The sequence below is a fragment of the Condylura cristata genome, unplaced genomic scaffold (genome assembly GCF_000260355.1).
Source record: "Condylura cristata isolate star-nosed mole 26May11 unplaced genomic scaffold, ConCri1.0 scaffold00015, whole genome shotgun sequence".
Lineage (NCBI taxonomy): Eukaryota > Metazoa > Chordata > Mammalia > Eulipotyphla > Talpidae > Condylura > Condylura cristata.
The window spans coordinates 35,972,759-35,996,509 of NW_004567116.1; the positions used below are offsets into that span (position 1 = coordinate 35,972,759).

The 23,751-nt window shown below is 38.0% G+C and overlaps 2 protein-coding genes across 2 annotated transcripts; both read right to left on the bottom strand.

Moving 5' to 3' along the window:
* Positions 1-7,445: 7,445 nt before the first annotated feature.
* LOC101620471 (olfactory receptor 52H1-like) lies at positions 7,446-8,390 on the bottom strand. The gene has a single exon (XM_004683645.1). The coding sequence runs from the start codon at positions 8,388-8,390 to the stop codon at positions 7,446-7,448; it is 945 nt and encodes a 314-aa protein (XP_004683702.1).
* A 9,804-nt stretch (positions 8,391-18,194) lies between these two features.
* On the bottom strand, positions 18,195-21,096 carry LOC101620705 (olfactory receptor 52H1-like). Its single transcript, XM_012725206.1, is given in 3 exon segments — positions 18,195-18,447; positions 18,449-19,215; positions 21,082-21,096. Coding segments are annotated over 3 exon segments (1,035 nt in total).
* Between the last annotated feature and the right edge of the window lie 2,655 nt (positions 21,097-23,751).

Sequence of the window (23,751 nt, forward strand, 5' to 3'; positions counted from 1 at the left end):
CCCTCTTCAATCCTTACTTTACTTCAAAAGGCCAACTAAAATTTTGTTTTATGATTTCAATTTACATTTTTCATGTAAGTTCTTTACCATACTAGCAAGAACTCTAGCTACAAATAGTAGAAGTAATGTTATAAGTTCAATTACTAATCATATTCTTTTGTATAACTTTTAAAGCTATATAATAGAATTTACTACCAACTCTACTATACTTTGATATATCCTCAAAAAATATTGGTCATTTACTAGTATTGTACATTCTTCTAGATGTTTTATATACACAAAAAGTAAGAAAGTGCATGCCCCATTCATTTGTAAACTTATCTGATGAGAAGATATAATTAATCAAATAATCCCCTATATATGTGATATATGATATATGATCTGAAGAAAAGAATTCCATTTATTTTTTGAGTTTCTACTCAGATAAAGCTTCCTTGAGAAAATGAAATTTAGAGTTTAATCTTAGCCTTCCACAAGTGCTTTCAGTTATTCTGGACTGGTTAATTCTCAGTAATTTTATGTGGTCTACTCTGGAATATATGAAATCAGCCACTATATTCAAGCAGCCTGAGTTCAAAATCTGGCCTGAATGAACTTTCTTGCCACCTGTATCAACTGAAGCAATTATATCTTTCCCCTGTGTCTTCAGTTTCCTACTCTAAAGTTCAGCTAACAATACTCACTTCATCAAATTTGCAGACAAGTAGTCAAGAAAATCACATATAGCATATATTAAAGTCTCTGTCTTTTAATAATTTTTTTTGTAATACTGCTGCTTCTCATGTTTTTGGAAATCTCTTGAGTCCATTGTTCCACCCATGCATTTACCTTTCAAGATGAAACTTTATTAAGTTATTCAATTTGAAATACTTATAAGTACTTCTTGAAATTGTGTTATAATTAAAGGGTAAAGTCTTAAATCAAGACTTACTTCAGAGATGATCAGACTGGTCCTCACTTAGCTGGGTTAATGTAGGTCTGCTAATCCTAAATGGCCTATCCAGGCTCCATTTTGTTTCTACAGTACTGTATTCGCAAAGCAAGGTCAGAACTGCCTAGTCATAGGAGTCCAACTCTACCAGGTGACTTTCATATCAAGAGTATAAAGCTGGATCACTCTGGGAAATGTGTGCATCAAGAGGTATGACTGGGAATGCCCGGGGTTCTGATGAGGGATGCCTAAACTTACTCCTGACTAATACATCATGAGGTATGACCAGAACATCCGGGGGGTGTTGGCTGATGTATAAGGAAGGATCCCAGAAGCTAATCAGTGAAACCGCCTTATTGATAAGACTGAAATCCTCACTAGGGAACCAGGGCTGGATCCAAATACCAAGATGAGAAATACAGTTCCACCCTGCCACTCCTTCTTCTACTTCTCCCTCTCTTTTTCTATTTCCCCTTTTGACTAATGCTGTTTATCAATAAAAGGCCAGGATCTTGCTCTTGAGCTGCATCCTGCATTATGTAGCCTGCTCCACGACTCCTGTCTCTATCAGTTTGGGGTTTCTTGACCAAACAGGTTAATTCTTACAAGTTACAAAAAAGAATGACTCTTACTGATGCAATTTTATCCATATTCCCAGTCTTTGTGAGCTTTTCATTAATTTTTCCTGGGGCCATAAATTATTGTGGTATTTGGAGTTCTTCAATACAAAAGGAACAGACTTCCCTGCATTGTCATTTAGAGAGAGTGAAAGTGGAGGGTCATGAATCTTATTTTTGTTAAAGAGAGAATTCCTATTAGGCTGAGCAGTAAGACATTTATCTGATTTTGCCCTGGAAATAAAAAATTTGCCTGGTAGACTTCTAAGTGTTCCACATGGGAAATTACAGGATGAATTAGAGATTCTAATTCTAGACTATATCAGCTGTACTCACACCGTGGAGAAGTTGGAAATCAGATTAGTTTGCTGATCAACTAGGGTATAGGGTGCTGTGAAAGTCTTAGTACTCTAGAAATTAAATATATGCTCCTTGGTTGGCCTAAGACAATGAATGGGTATAGTTACTGTCAGGAAATTCAAACTTCACCATTGCTTTCTGAAAGGCTACTCCTGAAGGTAGCCTGGCTTCCTGCACAATCTGGCATATCTTAAACCCACAAAAAAAGTAGAAAGAGGCCCTCCCTGGTGGCACAGCGGGTTAAAACACTGCACTAAGAAGCTTAAGCCACTTCCACATGAGTTCGATCCCTGCCTGCCCAGGAGGAGATCCACATGGTGTGGCAGACCTCTCCTGACTGGCCCACTGCTCCCCTCAGCAGTGTACTTTGTCAATCTGCCTGTTCTGCTCCCCACTCTGTCCCTGGTGAATACTCTCACCCTCCACATCTCTAGCCTGTACCCCAGTTCTGTATGAATAAATAAATAAATCTTAAAAAAAAGTAGAAAGAGACAAAATCTCTAACTTAAATAGAAAGGATTCAGGTGCAAAGAAAAGAATTTACTTATAATTAATTTGGGTATTCCATAAGGCTACCCCAAATACCTGAATTTGGATTCAAAGAAAAATGGTCTGGACAAATAAATGATCTCGTAAGCAGCCAAGGACATCAGGATACTTGTATGATTCATCCCTCTATATTTTCCCCTATGTCTGCTCTTGACTTTACAGAACTATCCTCAATTTTATTTTCTGTCTATCTCATCCATGTGACACTCACCCCAGCCTCTGTGTTCAGCTGTGCAGCACAAGCACATAGTTCCTGTGTCTAAGATGTGGTCCCATTTATCTCCACCTCTGAAGACTGTTTTGATCCAGAGAGACCATGGAATGGCTCAGAGCACCAATGGTCCCAGCTATAATAGTACAGGGGAATCTGCAAATAAGATCTCTAGGGAGTTCTCCGTGTTATACTGGGTTTGTCTCTCTAGCAGGATATTTTTAAAGCCCTAGTAGGTTAATATCTACCCATCCACTGGACAAAAAAAAAAAAGTCAAATTGTGCCGGACTGTTTAGTAGGGAAATTCAGGGAGAAAGTATGTGAACATGGTATGAGGATAGACAGGGAAAAATTATATCTCATGTTAGAATTTGCATGGATTCCTTTGGTTTCCAAGCCCTTCGTCACATATCACATATAATCTTGTGTTTGTTTTGAATTTCCCTGTCTGATCTATAGCTTGAGTATTTTACTTTAACATTTTATATCTTCATTAGGGTAATTCTTTTTCTTTTTCCATCTAAACATACCAGGTGATAAACTACTTACTGAGCTAGTTATGGCCCAACTACTTCGGTTTTCTTTTCATGCATGAATATGCTGGTGTGTGTTTGTGTGTGTGTGTGTGTGTGCGCTCGTGCCCATGTAGATAACTACAGCCAATGAGTTTAGTAGTGACAAATGTCTTTGCAGTCTAAGCCATTCAAGAACAAGTGTGAACTGTTTTCTCTTCAGGCCCTATAGTGACAAGGGGAGCCATGTGTAAGGGCTGAACTGTAAGTTAAAAACCTCTGGGACTTTAAGTTACTGCATGGAGAAGTTATTCTAGAGGGTTCTCAACTGCTATAAGACACCAAGTACATAAAAATAATACCACTTGATTTGTCTTTCTGAGTTCTCTTTATTACTTTGACTTATTTCTGATTTTTTTCCTAGCATTTCAAGTTTCATAACTACAGCTGTTTTGAACTCTCCATCTGATATGAAGCATTTGTCTTCCATTTTTTGGAGTTTGGATTCTGGACAATTGTCTTGTGATTTTATATTCACTTGAGGTCTCATGCTTCCATTGTAACAGGGTGGTCCCCAGGAAAAGGCAAAGTTCCAGGTTCCCTGCCCCACCCAAAAGGAGGGTGGAGCTGAGCAGAGAAAAGAGAAGAGGAGGAATCTGAAGAAGAAGGAAGCAGGATGGAGAGCCAGGAGACATGGAGCAAAGGGAGACGTGAAAAAACCATGTTTAGTTCTTGGCCCTGGACTGGCTGAAAGAGATGTGGGTGAGACATCCGTGGGTAGATTGACTATGGCAGTGTTTATATTGATTTTGATTTTGCTCTTTTCCTCCCAGACTTGTCTGCCATTTCTGCCCCTTTCTATGGGTCCCGGCCAGAAGGTGCTGTAGGTTTGTGGCAGCTTTCAGGCCTTGCTTTGGACCAATCCCTTTTGGGTTGACTTTTGCCCATGAGGGGATGGGTAACTTCAGGTGTTTGATTTATAATTTATATTCTTTGTTGTATACTTCTGTGTTGTATACTCACTGTATTAAAGTCCCTTTTCATTAAAGTCTTATATGTCTTGTCTTGATGCAGCAGATGGTAGAATCTATTTCGAGCAGGCAGGTTTGGGCGTTCAGTGGTGCCCCTCTCCCTGCCCTGCAACACTATGTGTTATATTTCTTTGACCTTTTTGCTACCTGAGGTCTCCTTATTTTATCATTATTTTTAGTATCTTTAGCAGTTAGCTATTTTACTTTCTCCACATGTGGTGCTGTGGATCTTTTAAATTTTATTTTGGCTTTTGCTGTTTTCAGTATGTACTGAGATCTGTTTTTCAGTTAGTCAGCAGGTTGTTCTAAAGGCTTGGAAGGGTCCAAACATTAGAATGAATGATTTGGGTTGGGCTATCTCTTGTTTGAAACTTTTTGTAGGCTTCTAGAGGCAGCATTTCAGCTTTGAGTGAAGCATTCAGGATACTACCTGGAATCAAAAGGCCTATTCTGTGGACACTTACATATGCCATCTCTGATCTTTGGGTTATAAAATCATCTGTGAATTAAGTTTACTTAAGTGGTCATGACCAAAGAGGGGGATTGGATGCCCTTCCATATAGCGAAAGCTATGGTAGATGTCTGTATCATTAAACTGGTGTTCCAGAGGTTGTAAGAAGCCTTTCTCTTGGGACCTTTCCGTAACTCCAGTGCCTGGGACTTTCTTCTTGCTGATCCAAGCTGATTTAGGATAAAGATAATTTGCTCCAGTCTACTCAAAAATCAATCAAGTAGTCGCTGTTGAGAGTGACCCAGAACTACAAGGAGGTCATTACAATAGACTCTTCCAGTCCAAGTGAAGCCCCTCATCCTCCCTATTCTTCCTCTCAAAACTCACTCTGAACTACCATTTTTACTTTTTTCTCTCCGTGCTTCTTCAGTACTTCTGTGACCTTGTCTGAATTCTCATTCTGTGCTGTTATGTGCTTTCTTTTCTCTCTTTCAATTTTCATTCTTCCCTTTCTAATTTCCAACTTGGGACACCTTTCCTTCCAATATCCCTCTTCTTGCAGTAATCACACTCATTCTTCCCTAAGGGTTCACTTCTCCACTCCCTCTCCATGTCCCTTCAGTGTTCCTCCAAAATTCTTTCCTACATTCTCTCTATGAGGCTTAAGTCTCCTTATTTCTCTTGTATTACAAACTATGGAGACTATGCCCACCAATTGGGAAGGACTCATTTTACAGCACCTTCTACCTTGGTTAACTGTCAGCTTATTCTGCCCAGTGAATGCCATGTTAATCATCTGAGTGTTTTCTGGGGTGTCTGGACTCGCATCTGTGTAAATATTGTAAGTTTGGTAATTCTTTCTTCAAGAAACTCAGATGTATCCTCCTTTGCCTTTTGCTGAAGATCTATTGATTTACCTAAAGTCTTGCTTAAGGGGTAAAAGTAAAACAAAAGAAGGAAAAAACATCCTTCCTTACTCCTCCTACTAAACATATGTTATAGTGTTCTAGGCTTTCCATTTCCCCTCCATGGGGTCCCAGTTGGGTTCTACCATTGTTATAGCGTTTTCTGGTTCTGGGGTTTCCAGACATTCTTGGTGGAGATGACCATGTTCCTTACTGGCCTCCCCTACATTCATTCTATCCTCATCCACACATGAATAACACATGTCACATGGATTATACCTCCACCTAGGCAGACATATGGGAGGATAAAATAGAAGCAGACAAACCTGCCATTTTTTGAGGATCCAGACAATGTGGGGAAATTTGTCTTAGCCATTTGTTTCCTGTCTTTGGAGGTCCACATCTGACAACAGCATTGAGAATTAATCATCTGCTCCATTTAGTCACTACTCTATGAGAAACTTCCCTAAGAAATAGTGGTTTAAACCAACTTATTATTACCTTTAATGTTTGTCTACATAATGATTGTCAGTTGGGGTCTCTTTCTCTTTCTCTCCCTCCTCTATGTCTCTTTCCTGCAATCATACTTTAGAATGGAACTGTAGTCATCTCTAACCTTCATTGGAATTGATGCAACTGATTCTGTTAACTAGGTGCTCAGCCAGGGTGTCAATCATGTGAACTCTCTGTGTGGTTTGGGAGTCTCACAGTACAGTGATTGTGTTCTAGAGAGAGTGTCCCACAATACAAATACCCAAAGACGATGAAAAATATGCAAGTTATTATTTTTTTAAAGATTTATTTAATTATGAATACAAAACTAGGGTACAGGCCAGAGGGGTGGTAGAGTGATCAGGTTCACCAGAGACAGAGTGGAGAGCAGAACAGGCAGATCTACTGAAATACACTGCTGGGAAATAGCAGGAGAGACAAGAGAGGTCTGCTGCATCATGTAGTTAGTTCTCTGGCTGGAGACTGAACTCATGCTGTGGTGCCTGTAAAGGCCGTGTAATGCTGTGCTTTAACCCTTTGTACCATCAGGGAGGCCCTAGATGAAGGTTTCTTTAATATAGCCTTAACTGTTATATAAGAATGGCAAATTCAGAAAGACATACAAGATGAAATACATTATTATGCATATCAGAAAATACAATTTAACATCATAAAATATGATTTACCACATCAAATTATTTAAGTGCCATTTCTGTGGACATTTAGTAAATAACACAACAATAATCTGAGTAAGAAGTCAGAAGTTTTCTGACTGCAATAACTGGTGATGCAATTTTATGATGTGGTTGAAATATGTAGAGTTTAAGATGGATAAATAATATTATGCAATTAGAAGGTAGGAGTTAAGCTGACTTCCAGGCCCAGGAAATTACTATAAGAACAAAAACTTGGTTTATTTCAAAGAACCAAACTCTTCTGATTTCAAGCATCCAAAATTTCTTAAGTATTAGAATCATCTATGGAATTATTAAAGATCACAGATGTGCACTGAAATAACAAAAATGGAAAATTGCATTTTTACCAGTTTCCCCAAGTGATTCTGATACTGACCAAATGTTTGAAAGTCACATATTTACATGATTAATTTTCATGAGTTACTCTTAAAGAGGGTAATAATTTGCTACTAGCTTTACCAGCTCTCATCTGGAAACTGTCCTAAAAGATATTATAGCTCCTTAAACTTTTTTCTTTCATCGCTTAACATCTCCGTATTTTTCCTCATTGACTTATACAACTCAGGGTAGCTTTCTGAAATCTCATATATACTTAAATGATCATTGTAGATATTGTAGCTTTAAAAAATGAAATATACTCCCCAAATCAACATGGTTACCTATTTCCCTTCCTATCATCTCATTTCCACATCACTGGATCCTTTTGAAGAAGAGTAGGATGATTTTATCCCGAATCTGCTTGGTCCTCACTCCATAGATAATTGGATTGAGTGCAGGAGGAATGACTACATAGAGGTTGGCAACCAGTATATGGAAGGAGAGAGGGATGTTGTGACCAAAACGGTGGGAGAGGACAGAGAAGAAGCATGGTATATAGAATATCAAGATAACACAAACATGGGAACCGCATGTGTTGAGAGCTTTCTGGCGGGCATCCTGGGATGGAAGTCTAAAGACAGCACAGAGTATCAGAGTGTAGGAGACTCCGATGAGGATCACGTCCGAAATAATGACCATTAATGGCACTCCAAAGCCATACCAGATGTTGATGGAGATGTCTGTACATGATAGCCGGGCGATACCTATGTGTTCACAGTACGCGTGGGGAATAATGTGAGTCCTACAGAAAGGCAGTCGCTTTACTAAAAATACAACTGGAAACATGATACAAAAGCTCCTGATGACAATACCTATTATAATCTTAGTAATTCTCTGATGGGTAAGAACTGTGGTATATCTTAGAGGGAGGCAGATAGCAACGTAACGATCAAATGCCATTGCCAGCAGTGTGGCAGAATCCACAGCAAAGCTGAAGTGGAGAAAAAACATCTGAGTAAGGCATCCTGGAAATGTGATTTCCTGAGGTCCTATCCAGAAGATCCTGAGGGTTTTGGGTACACATGTATTAGATAGGATGAGATCTGTAGCAGCCAGCATGGAGAGGAAAAAGAACATGGGTTCATGCAGGCTGTGCTCTGTGAAAATTAGGTAGAGAAGGATACAATTGCCTGCCATGGCTACCACATAGATAATGAAGAAGGGAATGCTGATCCAGATATGGAACTGTTCCAGATCTGGGATTCCCAGAAGGATGAATGTGCCTGGATTGAAGCTACTGAAGTTGAATGTAGCCATCACGGTTTCAGACTGGATGAGTCTCGTAGACTGAAAAAACGAAATCATGGGAGATTGTTAACAATGATCTGCAGATTTTCTGCTTAGAGTCTACTGCAGTACCTCCCCTCTCTGCAGCTTTTGAAAGTAATGAGCTACTTCTATCCTCACATTTGTCAGACATGTCTAATGAATAGAAGGTAGACCCCACCCTTGACTCTCAAAGAGGACAATCGAAGCAAGAGGAGTCCTTTCTCCTAGCAATATTATGAAGGACATTCTCACCTCTGTCTACCTACATAAGGAGTCATTCTTGTGAAACTTCCTTAAAACAGTTGATTTTTTCTTCCAAATCTCTTCAATTCTTTGACTTCTTACACACATCTTTTTCTCCAACTTCAGTAGTCACTCATTTTTTTTTCTACCTGTTCTTCAGTGTGAAATTCTATAGTGTTCTATCCATGCCTACCTTTCTCACGTTATCAAACCACATGTAGGAGAGATAACCAAATGTTAGATATTAACTGACTGCTAAGATTCTGAAAAATATAATTTTGAAGACATGCCTCTTTTCTCAATTGTAGAGCTTTTATAGGATGCCTGCCATCTTTAGCTGCATCCAATTGCTTGAGGCACATCCAATTCATCATGTTTCAAATGACCCTATTTCTCTTCCATCACCCCTAGTGTTTCTTCTACAATGGTTTTCAATTCAACAAATGATAGTATAACCCAATACGTTTCTCATCTCAAAACCTTTGAATTAATCTAATCCTATCTCCCTCACAAAAATCATATTACTCATCTTCCAAACAATTATTATATTACAAATGCTATCTGCATATTGTCTTAATATCACATCCACTCGTTGTTACCTATGTATTTCCACACATGGACTGGCCTACATCCCCTATCTCTTGTTACGGCCTCTGCATAAATATCTGAATCAAATTACTTTTGATAAATGCTATTGTTTTCTCACAAAATTTTATTCCTTAAACAGTATAAAGGATCATAAAAGTTAATCAATTTTGAGCTCTCCAACTCTCTGTGGGCAAATTTATTTTTGAGCAAAGCAACATACTGTGTATTTATTTATGTTTACTTTATAATAATAAAGTATTTATTATATAATTTATGAATTTTACAAGTCGAAGCTAATTATACCATTTTATTTTAATTTATTTTAGCTAATTGAGGTCATGATTCTTCCTTTATTTTACTTAAAACATTTTCCTTACCAATTTCTTGGTTTTTAAATATTCTGAAATTAATTGAACAATTAGATATAATTTTTAGGTGAACTTTCCTTTAAATTGGAAATTGTTGTTTATTTTTACAAAATAAGATAAACAATTCTCTTTAAGTAAAATAAAATTCAGGCTTCACTGGTAGTATAGGGGTTAAAGTCTCAGTGCTATCAAGCTACCACAGGCCATTGTGGTTCAGTTTGATCCCCGTTCAGGGAGGTGACACACAAGGTGCAGCAGACCTTTCCTGTCTCCCCCACTGCTCTGTTCAGCAGTATATTTCAGTAGATCCACCTGTTTTGCTCCCCAGTGTCTCTGGTGAATCCTCTCATCCCCATGCCTGCACCGCTGGCCTATACCCCAATTTTTGTATGCATAAATAAATAAAAATAAATCTTAAAAAAAGTAAAATAAAATTCTTCATCAATCAAAAAGATATATGTAAATCAAACTACAGTAAAACCAAGATGAAAAATACACAAAATGATGTAAAAATAAACTATTATATTATTAAAAAGCAAACAAACAAAATCTTCAACTCAACTCTTTCCGATTGCAATTAGAATAAAATAAAAACTCCTTTCCATGGTCTAGCTGAAAAAAGCAAAGCAAAACAAAACAAACCTAAGATGTATTTAAAAGCACATCTACATAGAATCCATGAGAAATGTTTTAAGAAATACAATTAAGTTAACAAATAAAGAACAAATATTAGGTAGGTCATAAGACAAACAGTGCACCAAGGATCTCATCAAATGGAAAAACTTAAAAAAGCAATATTCAATATGATAAAAATTTTAATTTTTAACATAACAAGTCAAATAAAAATTGGGGGTGAGGACAGTGGATGATATTGGTGGCTGTGGGTGTGAGATCTGTGTTAGCTGGTGACTGTCAACTGAATGGGGGCTCCAGGACAAGAATAGCTGGACCTCAAATAGGAAGGGAAGTTAAATTATTGACTTAGGTGTGCTTTGAGACAAAAGAAGTTTTTTCTCTACTACTAGGGGCTCTGTTATGCAAAACACCAACTTCATCCCCCTCCCAGGGTCAAAGCCTTAAATGTGAATTATACTCTGCTCAGGCTGCCACTAACCAGAATGTAAGAGCACTGGGGGTTATAGAGGCAAGCACTTCAGGACAAGGTGCTCACATTAGATGTCACATTTTTTATATGGAGATGAAAAAGAAGTGTATCTAGAAGTATAAATATAAAAGAAGCTTTAGATTCTTAAAAAACAAAGTAATATTTATACACAAGCAAATGTAAATTCATGATTCATGATGCGAATAATGTAAAACCGAAATACACCAATGTAGAGGAAACAAATAAAATCTATTGTCAGAGATTGACCTCCCTTCAATTGGTACCTTGATTAGACAATTTAATCAAATATATGTCATTTTAAAGAGCAAATAATTCATGTAGGATACAATTGAATTCTGAGCATATAAGACTGGAAATCCTTTGATGTATTTGTGTTCTTTCAAGTGTTTTATAAAATTGTATATATTCAATTCATTCAAATAATGATTTTGAAATACTAATGTTTCCTCAGGTGAGTGGGAAACAAACAGTAGAGTATGATATTTAGTGGATGAGGTAGATAACAGAAACTCGAAATGATGTAACAGGAAGATTAATAAAGGACCTCAGCAATATAAGGAGGCAGCATTGCTTGGAAATGTCAACTGAGAAGAGTGATAGAAAGAGGAGTAGTAAAAGATGCTGGGTCCCTCCCTGGTGGTGTAGCCGATTAAAGCGCAGCACTAAGAAGCTTAAGCCACTTCCACATGAGTTCGATTCCCACCTGCCTTGGAGGAGATCCACATGGCGAGGCAGACCTCTCCTGACCCGCCCACTGCTCCCCTCAGCAGTGTACTTCGTAGATCTGCCTGCTCTGCTCCCTGCTCTGTCTCTGGTGAATCCTCTCACCCTCTGCATCTCTGGCCTGTACCCCAGTTCTGTATGAATAAATAAAATCTTTAAAAAAAAAAAAGATGCTGAAGTGTCAGCACACTCATGAACATTGCATTAAATTTGTCTTGTTTTATTTCATTTTCTTGACTTTCACTTTGTCTCCTGATTTTAAAGAATAACTTTAAAGATTATTCAAGATATGCCCATTTACTTACTGTCTGCCAAGGTATGCTCGAAAGACGCATTACCTGGTGGTATTCACAGTCTTCACATCACATATTTCTAACTGTAATGTTCTAACTGAAAGGTTGATTCCCTAGCCAAGCCCTGTGGCATTCTTGACACTATTGCTGATGTGTAGTTCATGGATGCTGTTTAGAAGACTGGCAATATTTTGATTTCTTTACTCTAACACATACCATATTAGCTGATGACACTGACTTAGGTCAGTATGGAAGAAGCCATATAGAGCAGAGTCAAATAAACAAGGCAAGTGTCCTCTCTGGTGGCATAATGAGTTAAAGTGCAGCACTATGAAGCTCTCTGCTCTCACTGCAGCTGGATTCCTAGCCAGGGAGGTTACCCACATGGCATGGCAGATCTCTCCTGACCCACTTGCTGCTCCCCTCAACCGTGTATTTCAGTACATCTGCCTGTTCTGCTCCACACTCTGTCTCTGGTGAATCCTCGCAAACTTACCCCACCTCTGGCCTGTACCCAGTTCTTGTATGCATAAATGAATAAATTAAAAAAAAAAAAAGAAGCAAGTTGAGTCCAGCAAGTGTGTCACCCCTAATTTGATTCTGTTTCTGAAGCAATATTCTTGTTTAAATTCTTTTTAGCTTCTTTGATCTTGGGTCTTTCTTCAGTGTAGTTCATTTTCTCTCTTGTCTAGCTAATTTCTCCTTATCTATGGAAGTTACCCAGTAACATTTCATAAACAATATCCATTAAGTACTCCTGACTCTACACATTTTACAATCAGAACCCTTACCACACATTGTTTTCATTATTTTATTTCATTTTTTTTAACCTAAGAAATGATAACTTTCGAGAGAATAAATATATCTACTTATTTCATGAGTCTGTCTTCAAAATAGAGCAGGGTGCAGAGAGCTCAAGCAGTACTCAGAGAGTAAATGAGTGCACAGGGCCAACTGCACTTCTCACTAACAAATATCCAAATGGTATAGTGGATGCAATTTGCTCATGCTGCCTACCTACAATTCACTTAATGTCTCCCTCAGTACTGCATCCTCACAGACTAACATAAAGTACAAGGTGGGCTCCTATACTTCAACTCCAGAAATAAAAGATCTGGAAAAGCATGAAAATCTACTTCCTTTATTTAAATCCTTATGCCTTAAGGTCCCACCAAGTAAAGCTTGCATCAAGAATGCACACTACTGAAAGTGGCATGGAAGGAAGGACACAACTGCATGGAGAAACTCTAGATACAATTAAAATCTTGGTGGCTTTGCAAGCCTAGTCTTTGCTGAGACCTTCTAGCTATGACTCTGCACTCTCTTTACTCTTCTACTGTGGTTTCCTTGGATCACCATTCTCTGATCACAGAATTCCAAATATGATTTTGTCTTCTGCAAGTATTTCCCTGCTATATTGTTCACTGGTTCTCTCATTGATTCCTGGGCATTTTTACCTTCCTAAGGCTAGAAATACTGCAATACATGTCCTCCTATGTCTCTTTATGCTCAGTCTCCCCCAACACTAAACAAAGAAGGTACTTCAGTGGTATTTTGATCATGAGTTATTGTAATCCATGTCTTGTCCTTATATCTTCTTTTAACGTTGAGTGTGTCTACATGAAGATTTCCCTTCTGCCCCTTTTTAAGATATGGGATATTCACAGAAAGACTGTATGACCAATTTTAGGAAACAAATGTTCAATCCATTTATATACCAGTTCTCCATGGTTATGTACAACGGGTGTATTCTTAGTGCTTGCCTTCATCATCACAAAAGTTCAATAGGACACTCATTCGTAAATGCATTCACAAATACAAAAAAAGATGACTTAAAATGATCTGAGCTAGCATAGCAAATGTCAACCTCAGAAGCCTGCTACTGGTCTAGTATGGTTATTACTAAATTTATAATGATCATTTGTTCTCTTAATTTTTTTCTTGCATTAGCAATTTTGACCTTAATAAAATCCTCTCCATTGTGGAGAGCAATAAGAAGGGCTCAGAATGAAGCTTCTAATAGATACTACTTTTTTACACCATATAATGAGTGTCAGTTTGGGAAGTTATACTCAGTGTTTTCCTGTTTCCTGGTGCTCTCTTTCTGCACCTCCTTCTCTCCTTTCCACTAATTCCACTTCTCAGTACTACTCATTTCCGGGTTTATCCACAATAGTTTTATGTTGCTCACCACTTGCTTATACCTTGGAAGCCTTGGTCCTGGGACTGTTTTGCAAAGCAGCGCAAGGACCCAAGATTGCAGAAACTCAGCAGACAAAAAAAAACAACCAAAAAAATGAAAAATTTTTCACAGCACAAGGAAGGACAGAGGTGGGGAAATAATAAGACAGACAGAATCATGTTCATGGTGTGAAAAACAGAGCCTAGAGGGGTAGAGTCAAATAAATGTACTTCCCTCATTTTCTCCAGGGATAGAGACAAGTTAAGACAGAGGCCCTCTGTGCCAAGGGGGCTCATGGCTCCCAGGTCCCAAGGCCCCAAGTCAGTCTAGGATAAGATCAAACATTCAACCCAATTAATACTTTTCCAGCATAGGAACTTATATCTTCACGCATATTAGCACTGGCTTAGGAGTTTTAAAATCCAGAATGTCAGCATCTCAGAACAGTCTTTATCTAGTATTCAATAATTCGATTAAAAAAAATCTGGCAGTAGTAACACCCACCATAGAGGTCCTGTCTCTAGCTCCTATATGCAGGCCCAGCTTAATGATTTCTTCTGGCACCATGACAAAGTTTATTTCACAGTGAATAATCAATGTATAGTGGTCTAATTGAACTATCTGTTTCTATCCATAGATAACAAAACTCCAGGGACATTGTTCACTGTAGTTGGTCTTGCTTGGCAGTTATTTGCATCCTCTCTCAGTGAAGAATTCAGTCTATTTTCTAACGTGTAGGCAGGTAGTCTATTTTTGTGGGACAGTTCTCTATACAAAGTTCACATAGATCTGAAAATCACAGAGTCAGACTTTGTACAGTCCCATTTCTTGAACAGGAAAATTTTCTGTCCTAACATGTGACCAGAAATCAATCTGGAATATATCTCTTATTCTACTCACCTATTCTTTTATATTCTTTTTTTCCCCCAAAGATTTATTTATTTATTATGCATACAGAACTGGGATATGGGCCAGGGGTGCAGGGACGGTGAGAGGATTCACCACACAGAGCGGAGAGTAGCACAGGCAGATTGATGAAGTACACTGCTGAGGGGAGCAGCGGACAGGTCAGGAGAGGTCTGCCACGCCAAGTGGTCACCTCCAGGGCTGGCAGGAATCGAACTCATGCTGATGTGGCTTTAGCTTCTTAGTGCTGTGCTTTACCCCACTGCACCACCAGGGAGGGTCTATTTTATATTCTAACAAAATCCTTGAATATTCTGGAAATCACTTTATATAGCTGTGAAAAGGTAATAACATGGAAATGTTTAATTTAAAGAACAAATCTGAGGAATGATAAGAATAGAAGTATCTCCAAATATTACTGGAGAAAACAAGTTTTTCTCAGTGACTCACCGTAATTTTCTAATTATGTTGAGTTACAAATCGAGTTTGACTCTACTATTCAAATAAGGACTTCATTTGTTACTTCAAGCTTACTTGTTTTAACTCTTTTATTCAGCAAATATTAGTTACACACTTATTATGAAGTAAAAGTTTTGTAAACAATAGAATGCAATTGTAAACAAGTCTGAAACTAACCTGGTCCCTAATGACATAATAGAGGGGATAGATATTAAAAATGATGTATACTAACAGTTATCTTATTAATATTGCTATAAGACCTAAAATTAAAAGTAAATTATAATGTATAATGTATATAAGAGATGTATATCTAGTATGCAAGATTTAAAAAAAGGAATGGGTGAAGAAAGATTTTTAATTTCAGCCAAATGGGAACTGCAAGTTTAAGAATAAAGAAGCAGTAATAGGAGAAGAGGCAAGGAGAAATGTGATGCACCTGAGAAGCTGAAATTAGACAAGTCCACTGGTGTACTCTCTTCATTAATGAACAGTTGTTTTCATCTGCCCTGTCTAGTCACATTCTCCAACTTCCCATAACAAAAGTTAATTTTATTTAGATTCCTGGAATATTTTTCCAATTGTTTATGTACAAAATATATTTCATCTTAGTAAATGTTGAGTTTAGAATAAGCCAGACAAATATTAAATTAATTTATCCTAAACCTGATAGAGAAGAGGAAAGGACAGGTTAGAGATAATGGTGTAAAGGAAGGGGTTTCTCCACAGGGACTACAAATGAGATGGAGGGAAAAAAAAAAAACAAAAAAATAAAAAAAAAACTGATAAAAAAAAAAAAGAGTACTTCCAGGCAGACCAGTAAGTTTCTTGCATGTGGGTAAATGGATAAATAAATATTCAATTCAGTGTCAAAAAAAAAGGAAGGGGTTTCTGATGAAGCTGGAGAATAAACCATTATTGAGAATACATGGTTTGTGAGGTCTTTTCATAAGACATGTTATAAGAAAATGTTTAAGGGTATAAATTGCTGCCTTCAAAGAGCTCATAAGGAGTGTGAGTAGATAAATATCTAAGGAAGCAACAAGAAATCTTAATAGTCCCAGGAAGAAAGTAGCTCCTGCTTATGTCTCTCCTGAACTGCTTAGCAGGCATTATAATACAGAATGTTTGAAATCAAAATGCCACATTATCTTTTCCTTCTTACTCCCAAGTGGTCTACTACAGTCATCTTGAGTAAATGTATGCTTTCAAATAGGTGTGTGTGTATGTGTGTGTTTTATCCTAAAAGTGATTAAGACAGGCCCTCCCTGGTGGCGCAGCAGGTTAGGACATAGCACTGAAAGCTAGCGCAGCCGTGTCAGTGCTTGTTCGATTCCCAGCCCCAGAGCTGATCCACATGGCTGACTCGCCTGCTGCTCCCCTCAGCAGTGTACTTCATCAATCGGCCTGTTCTGCTCCCCACTCTGTCTCTGGTGAAGCCTCTCACCACCCCTGAACCTCTTGTACCCCAGTTCTGTATGAATAAATAAATCAATCTTTAAAAAAGAGAGAGAAAGAGAGAGATTAAGACAACCTTAAATTGCTTTCAATCTATTCTACCCAACACTCACTTACACATTGTTTTAATTTTGGTAAAATATCAGACAACACAAAAGAAAATCATTAACATGATCAAGGTACATGGAGAGTACGAATGAAATTAAAATAAATATAATGTAAATAACTACAAATAATTACAAGGTTCAAAGTTTTGTTTTGTTATTTTCACAGAGATCTTCCTTTCCTACAATGATACTAAGGACAACTTCTGGTATATGATCTTAAAGACAATGGAATTATTAAGTTTCAAGATGTAAACAATACATTCACTTTATGAATTTTAAAATACTACCTTGGTTTTTATAGAGAAGGACATGGCTGAAATTAGTGTATTTCCAGGTGACAGTTGGAGAAATTAAAAATGAGGAATTTGTAAGTCATTTAATGAATAAATATACAGGAAGAAACTGGTAATGAATTTAGAAACAGGGCCCACCCTGGTGGCACAACAGGTTAAAGCACAACATTATGAAGCTCTCAGCAGCCACTGAAGCACCCATCCCAGCCCTGGCCAGGAAGCTGACCCAGATGGCACAGCAGACCTCTCCTAACCTACCCGCTGCTCTTCTCAGTGTGTATTTCTGTCATTCTCCACTTTCTCTCTGGTGAATCCTCTTACCCCCTGTACTGACTTATACCACAGTTCTTGTATGCATAAATAAATAAATCTTTCAAAAAAAAAAAAAAGAATTTGGAATCAGACAGATCTGAGTTTGGACCCTAAATTTACTAATTAACTTTGCATAATATTTATAAATTTCTGTATCTTGTTTTATTTTGTGTAAATAAATTTTGTATATAAGTAAATGTTGCAAAAAATAAATGTATCTCATCAGTGAGATGAATTAACTACTATTATCCTCTCAAAATTTTAAAATTAAATATGTTGAGATTTATAGTATATGGATCAAGATTAGCGGAAATATTCTTGGTGCATGCCATTGAAGAAAACAGATACAAAAGATAATCAAATCTATGTAATCTGAGATGGGTATTAGAAAAGCAAAACAAAACACAGAAAAGTGATTAATGATATATAACAACAGGCTTCAAGTGTGAAATACTAAGTTTGGTTATAGTAGAGAGAAGTGAATTCTACTTTGAGGAAAGGTGGGGTATTTAATACAGAAACAGAAAAAACAGATGTAAGTTATAGATCTCAAAATTAGAACTAAGAAAGAAGTAAACCTTATTATTAGTGCCTTTCTGTACCATCATAGGTTTCTTTATGTAAGTGAAAAATAAACCAAGAAAATCCTATATTTCTTTCCCTAAATTTTGCCTATGGAGAAAATCTAAGATTTCAAGTTAATATTACTTACAGCTTTATTTTTATGTCTTTCTGTGCTATATAAAGCGCTTCCCAATCAATATTATCCCACCGTCTCCTCCCCACTCATTGAGTTTTTTCTTCAAAGTGAAAAGGAGAATAAATCTGTCCTGAATTTGCTAGGTTTTGACTCCATAAACCACCAGGTTTAGAGCAGGAGGAATGGCCACATAAATGTTGGCAAATAGGATGAGTACATTACAAGGGACGCTGTACCCAAAGCAATGAGCAAGAACAGAGATGAATGCAGGGGTGTAAAACATGAGGATGACAGATGTGGGAGCCACAGGTGCAGAGGGCCTGTTGGAGGGCGCCCTGCGATGAGAGTTGAAAAACCACACGGAGGATGAAAGTGTAGGAAACAGCAATAAAAATCACATCTGAGATGACAGTCATGAGAGGCACTGAAAATCCATACCAGCTGTTGATGGAGTGTCAGCAGAGGAAAAGTCCAGCAACCCCGATATGCTCACAGTACGTGTGTGGGATGATTATTTGAATCCCACAAAAGGGCAATCGTTTCAGCAGAAAAATATCAGATACAGTGACCGAGAAGCTCCCCACGATAATCCCCACCACCATCTTGATGATCCTCAGCAGAGTGAGGACGGTGGTGTATCTCAAAGGGAGGCAGATGGCCACATAGAGATCAAAAGCCATGGCCAACAGGATGGCTAAGTCCACCACAAAGCTGAAGTGGAGGAAGAACATCTGGGTGAGGCAAGCAGAGGTTATTTCCTGGCAGCCAAGCCAGAGGTTACTAAGTAGTTTGGGCACTGTAGCAGTGGAGAAGACGAGGTCTGTGGTGGCCAGCATGGACAGGAAGAAGAACATGGGCTCATGGTGGCTGTGTTCAACCACGATGAGGTAGAGGAGGATGCAGTTGCCCACGATGCCTTCCAGATAGATGACACAGAAGTGAACCCCAATCCAGATGTGGAACTTGTCCAGACCAGGTTTCCCAAGAACAAAGGAATCCAGGTTGTAACAACTCAAATTATATATGGTCTCCTCAGTCAGAGAGCTGCTTTTTGATCCCTAAAGATTAATCAGTTGTCAGAACTAACTTTGAGATATAACAATTCCATTCTGATGCTGAACAGGTTTTGGGATTGGAACTGTCACATTTAGGGATCTTATATAATGTTCTGGCCCCAACAGAATTCACTTACTATTGTCCCTTTTCCTTGCACTTGTCCCACGTAATTTTTGATAAATGTATTAATACACTATATGAAATAGTTATTTTGTAGATTAGTTGTTTCATATGATTAAGCCTTAATAACTGTTCCTTTCTCAATGTAGATTATTTAAATTCAAATGGAAAAAGAAAACATACTATGAAAGAGGAGGAAGTGTGTGTACATGAGAGAAAGGAAGTGGGGAGTGAGCCAGACAAAAAGGAAGAGGGATAGGTAGTACTATTAAATGGAATGAATTGTGAAGAAACTCACAATTGACTTCTGTAGACTAAATACTATGACCACAGGCAATGGGCTTGATAAAAACAAACTGAAGAGTTTCACTAAAATGATACAAACATGAAGGGAAAGCAAAAACAAAAATCAGATTTCAATGCTTTGATGGCAAGGGGGTTTTGGTTGCTCAGGGAATGAAATATGGTTGAGATTAGGAAGCAGCTGGTTGAATATAAATATAAGAGAATGAGCCTACCAGAAAATGCACAGTGACTAGTAGTATTGTTCCCTTGATACAGAGAACAGTGAACTCCGAAGATGATTCATAGCTTCAAGGGAAATGCCTTAAACCTTGGAAGGTCTCTCTTCCCTAAAATTACTAAAGAGAAACCACTTAGCCATCAGTTAGACTAGTCCTTAGGTCAGTAAACCTCTCTAACAGACACCTGCCAGTGTGATTTGGTCCTGGTAAAAACAAGCAGATTCTAACTTCCCACATAGAAAGTAAAGCATAAGGAAAAAGTCAGTACTTGAAACTCACCTTTGGGAATCTCTGACTTTGCATCAAATGAATCCTGCCTGTGGAGGTGCCTTTTGCATTGAATGTATCCTCTGAGTTTACCACCCTTGTATGTTCTATTTCATAAAGTACTTCTGGGAAGGGAATCAGTATTGGCAACACTGAGGAGAGGGGCTTCCAGGAGGTCTAGGATTTGTGCCATCTTTAGGTCAGTGTTGGGAGCTTTAGTCCTTACCCTTCCCAACAAATTTACAAAGTCATTCAAAAAGCTTTTTAGGCAAGAAAGTGGACTTTTGGACAGGTCACAACAGGTTGGCAGGAACTTTTAACTGTGACCACAAGGAAGAAAGGCATGCAGGAATGTGTGATGTCTTTGCCATAATCCCAGTTGCACAGTAAACTTCTTGCCTCTCACTTAGGGGATAGTCTTGACAATAGCAGAGTCCTTAATTAACTAAAATGAAGAAAATGCACCCTGGGAGGAATCTAACTAGTTTTCATTGTCCACAGGCATATCCCCTCACCCTCCACCTGAACCTTTAGTAATATACATACAAAATTATGCTCTCAGGTGTGATGAAGACTGATCTACTAAAACATGGATGCTTATTAGAAGAAAATTAGCAATGGTGTCTTTGTGAAATCCATGTAAGAATTGAGGCCTCCCTGGTGGCACAGTGGGTTGGAGCACTGCACTCGGAAGCTAAGCCAAGCCATGGCCACTTCTGTGGGAGGTCAATCCTTGCCCCGGAGATGACCCAGCAGACCTTTGTCACAGCAGACCTCTCCTGTCTCACTCGTAGCTCCTCTCAGCAGTGTATTTTGTCTGTCTGCCAGTTCTGCCCCCCACTCTGTCTTTGGTGAATCCTCTTGCAGCCACTGCACCTTACCTGTACCCCATACATACTTATTTATGTCTATATAAATAAATAAGTAAATCTTAAAATAAAAAAAATTGAATTTTACCATTTCTGACAACATGGCTACACATAGAGGGAAATTTTTCAAAGTGAAATAGATCAGGCAAACAAAGACAAATACTATATGGTGTCACTTTTTAAAAAAAGGAAATCTCATAAATACAGAGCACATGTTGATGGCTATCAGAGGTAGAGGATGGATATAGATGGCATGAGTGAAAGGCATCAAAAAGCATAAGTGAATAGTAAAATAACATTTTTATTTTCTTTTTTTTTAATGTGCCTACTTAAAATGGAAACTTTATTGAGAATAAATGTTGCTCATTTACTTTCAAGGGAATTATCAAACAAGTGTAATTCGATGGTCATTTAAGAAATAAGATCATGTTAAAATAACATTTTAAAAAATGTTCTTCAGTGTGAACCTACTGAGAAAAAATTTTCCACAACAAATGGCAAATCATTAATTATGTTTCTATTCCATATTCAGGCAGACAGAAGAGGAAGATTTTCATTAAAATGCTGTAGCACTGTGCCACTGCCAAGTTACATGACAGTGACAGAATATGGAGGTTAATAAATAGTGCTTCTATGAAGCTGTTAGCAGCCACTGTGCACGTTTAACCCCTGGCCATGAGCTGGCCTACCTCCACTGCTCCCCTCAGCAGTGTATTTCAGTCAATCCACCTGTTTTGCTCCCCGTCTCTGGTGAATCCTCTCACCCCTGCACCTCTGGCCTACCCCCCAGAAGGGTGCATAAATAAATCCTTAAAAACATAAAATAAATTATGTTTTTTCAGAACCTTCTTTCTTAACACTTACAAACCCTTAATTTTTCTATTTTTTCTATTTTGCCCTCTTCCTTTGGGCAAAATTTGATCCTTTTTATATTATCATTCAAAAGCAATCTTGAAATATCTGACAACTCCTACACATTCTTTCCTGCCATTCTTTTTGTCTGTTTTGTTCATGTTCTGACTACATGTTCCACTAGAAGATGGTGGAAGCTTCCATTACAGGGTCTGTGTTGCCAGGAATTCAGAGCTTGGCAATCTTCATACATCCATTGATGCTGAGACTTGCTAAGAGGCTGACAAGTCAATTTCTAGTTGAATTGCAGATATTTCAGTATTGTTGGTAACCCACAGGAGTTAGCTCTCTTGGCTTAGAAACTTTTTGACTCACTAATAGCTGAGGCAGGAATTGAAAATCACTTAAGCATAACCACTGAGTATATTCATAGTTTTAGTTTCTTAATATGAAGTTTGTTTTGAAAACAAATTTGAGATAGCTTTTAAGTATAATGGTATCATCTAAATTTTGCATGAACTGCATTCTAGGAGCTAACATTTTACTCCTCTTCTTTTGTGTCACATAATATTCTCATGGAGTAACCCTTTTCAAGCAGTCAATCTTCACCAAGCAATGGTATGTTTTATGAAGGAATCTTTTCTATGTTGCTTTTTCTTATTTCAGATCAGATAAAATGTTTTACATAAGGAGTGACCTAGGAATAGAAATTGTGCATCCACATAGCTCTAAGTATTATTTTAATTACACTAAATGACAACCATGGTTCTATTCTATTGTTGTAGCAGGTAATGTAATCACTGTAGTACACAATGCAATTCTGGTATTATTACCATTTATAGAAACGCCTAAGAAAAATTTTATCTTCATTCTGATGGTTTACTCAGAACTTACTCAATGCCTGTGGCTGTGATGATTAATTTATGTCTATTGGCTAGACAATAATATCTAGACATTTGACCACTGTTCTGAATATTTCTGTAAAGGCATTTTCTAGGAAAGAGGAATATTTATGCCAGTAGACTAAATGATGATTACTTCCCTCATTGGCCATGAGCTTAATTCAATGACCTGAAGGCCTTAAAAAGACAGAGAGCCCTCAAAAAATAGAATAATCTGCCTGTACGTATCCTAGACTTTCCAAAGTTCTAGCTATGCTTTTTTTCTCTCATGAAAGATTAACTTAGTAACATATAATATTGTAAAGGTCAAAAAGTGAAAATTATGTTTATAGCTTGTTTTGCAGAGCCTACATAGAGATTTTAGGGGAGGTTTGCAGGATGGTTTGAGTACTTATAAAGAACTGTATGACAGAAAAAGATGTGAGGCTCAGTCCTATTTCAAACCTTCCACGTGAGCCATAGAAAGTGACAAAGCTACTTTAACTAACCTCAAGACAGGAAGACACAAAAGATGGTATAGATGGGTCCTCCTTGGTGGTACAAGGGGTTAAAGTACAACACTATGAAGTTCTCAGCAGCCACTGCAGCACGGGTGCGATCTCTGGCCGGGGAGGTGACCCACATAGTGTGGCAGACCTCTGCTCCCCCCACAACCCCCCTTCCCAATGTATTTCAGCCATTCTGCCTGTTCTGCTCCCCACTCTGTCTCTGGTGAATCCTCTCAACCCCTGCACCTCTGCCTGTACCCCAGTTCTTGCATGCAATAAACATAAAAAAAAATAAAAAAGATGGTCCAGATATTAGTGAACCCCCTACCCTGAGGGATTCAAACACTATGTCAATAGTTGACCTGGTCTTCTCTTACACCTATTCTCTTGTACAAGCCACCACACCAGCCTCCAGTGACCCAGTCTAACCCATCATCACCACCTCTCAACCTTCCAGTGTGCTTGCTGCCTGATTCTAAGTGAAATTACATTGTTCACACACTATGTACAGGTCAC

What these genes read in the sequence shown, in the direction of transcription:
- LOC101620471 (XM_004683645.1), bottom strand. Translation starts at nt 8,390, where the DNA reads ATGGCTACATTCAACTTCAGTAGCTTCAATCCAGGCACATTCATCCTT.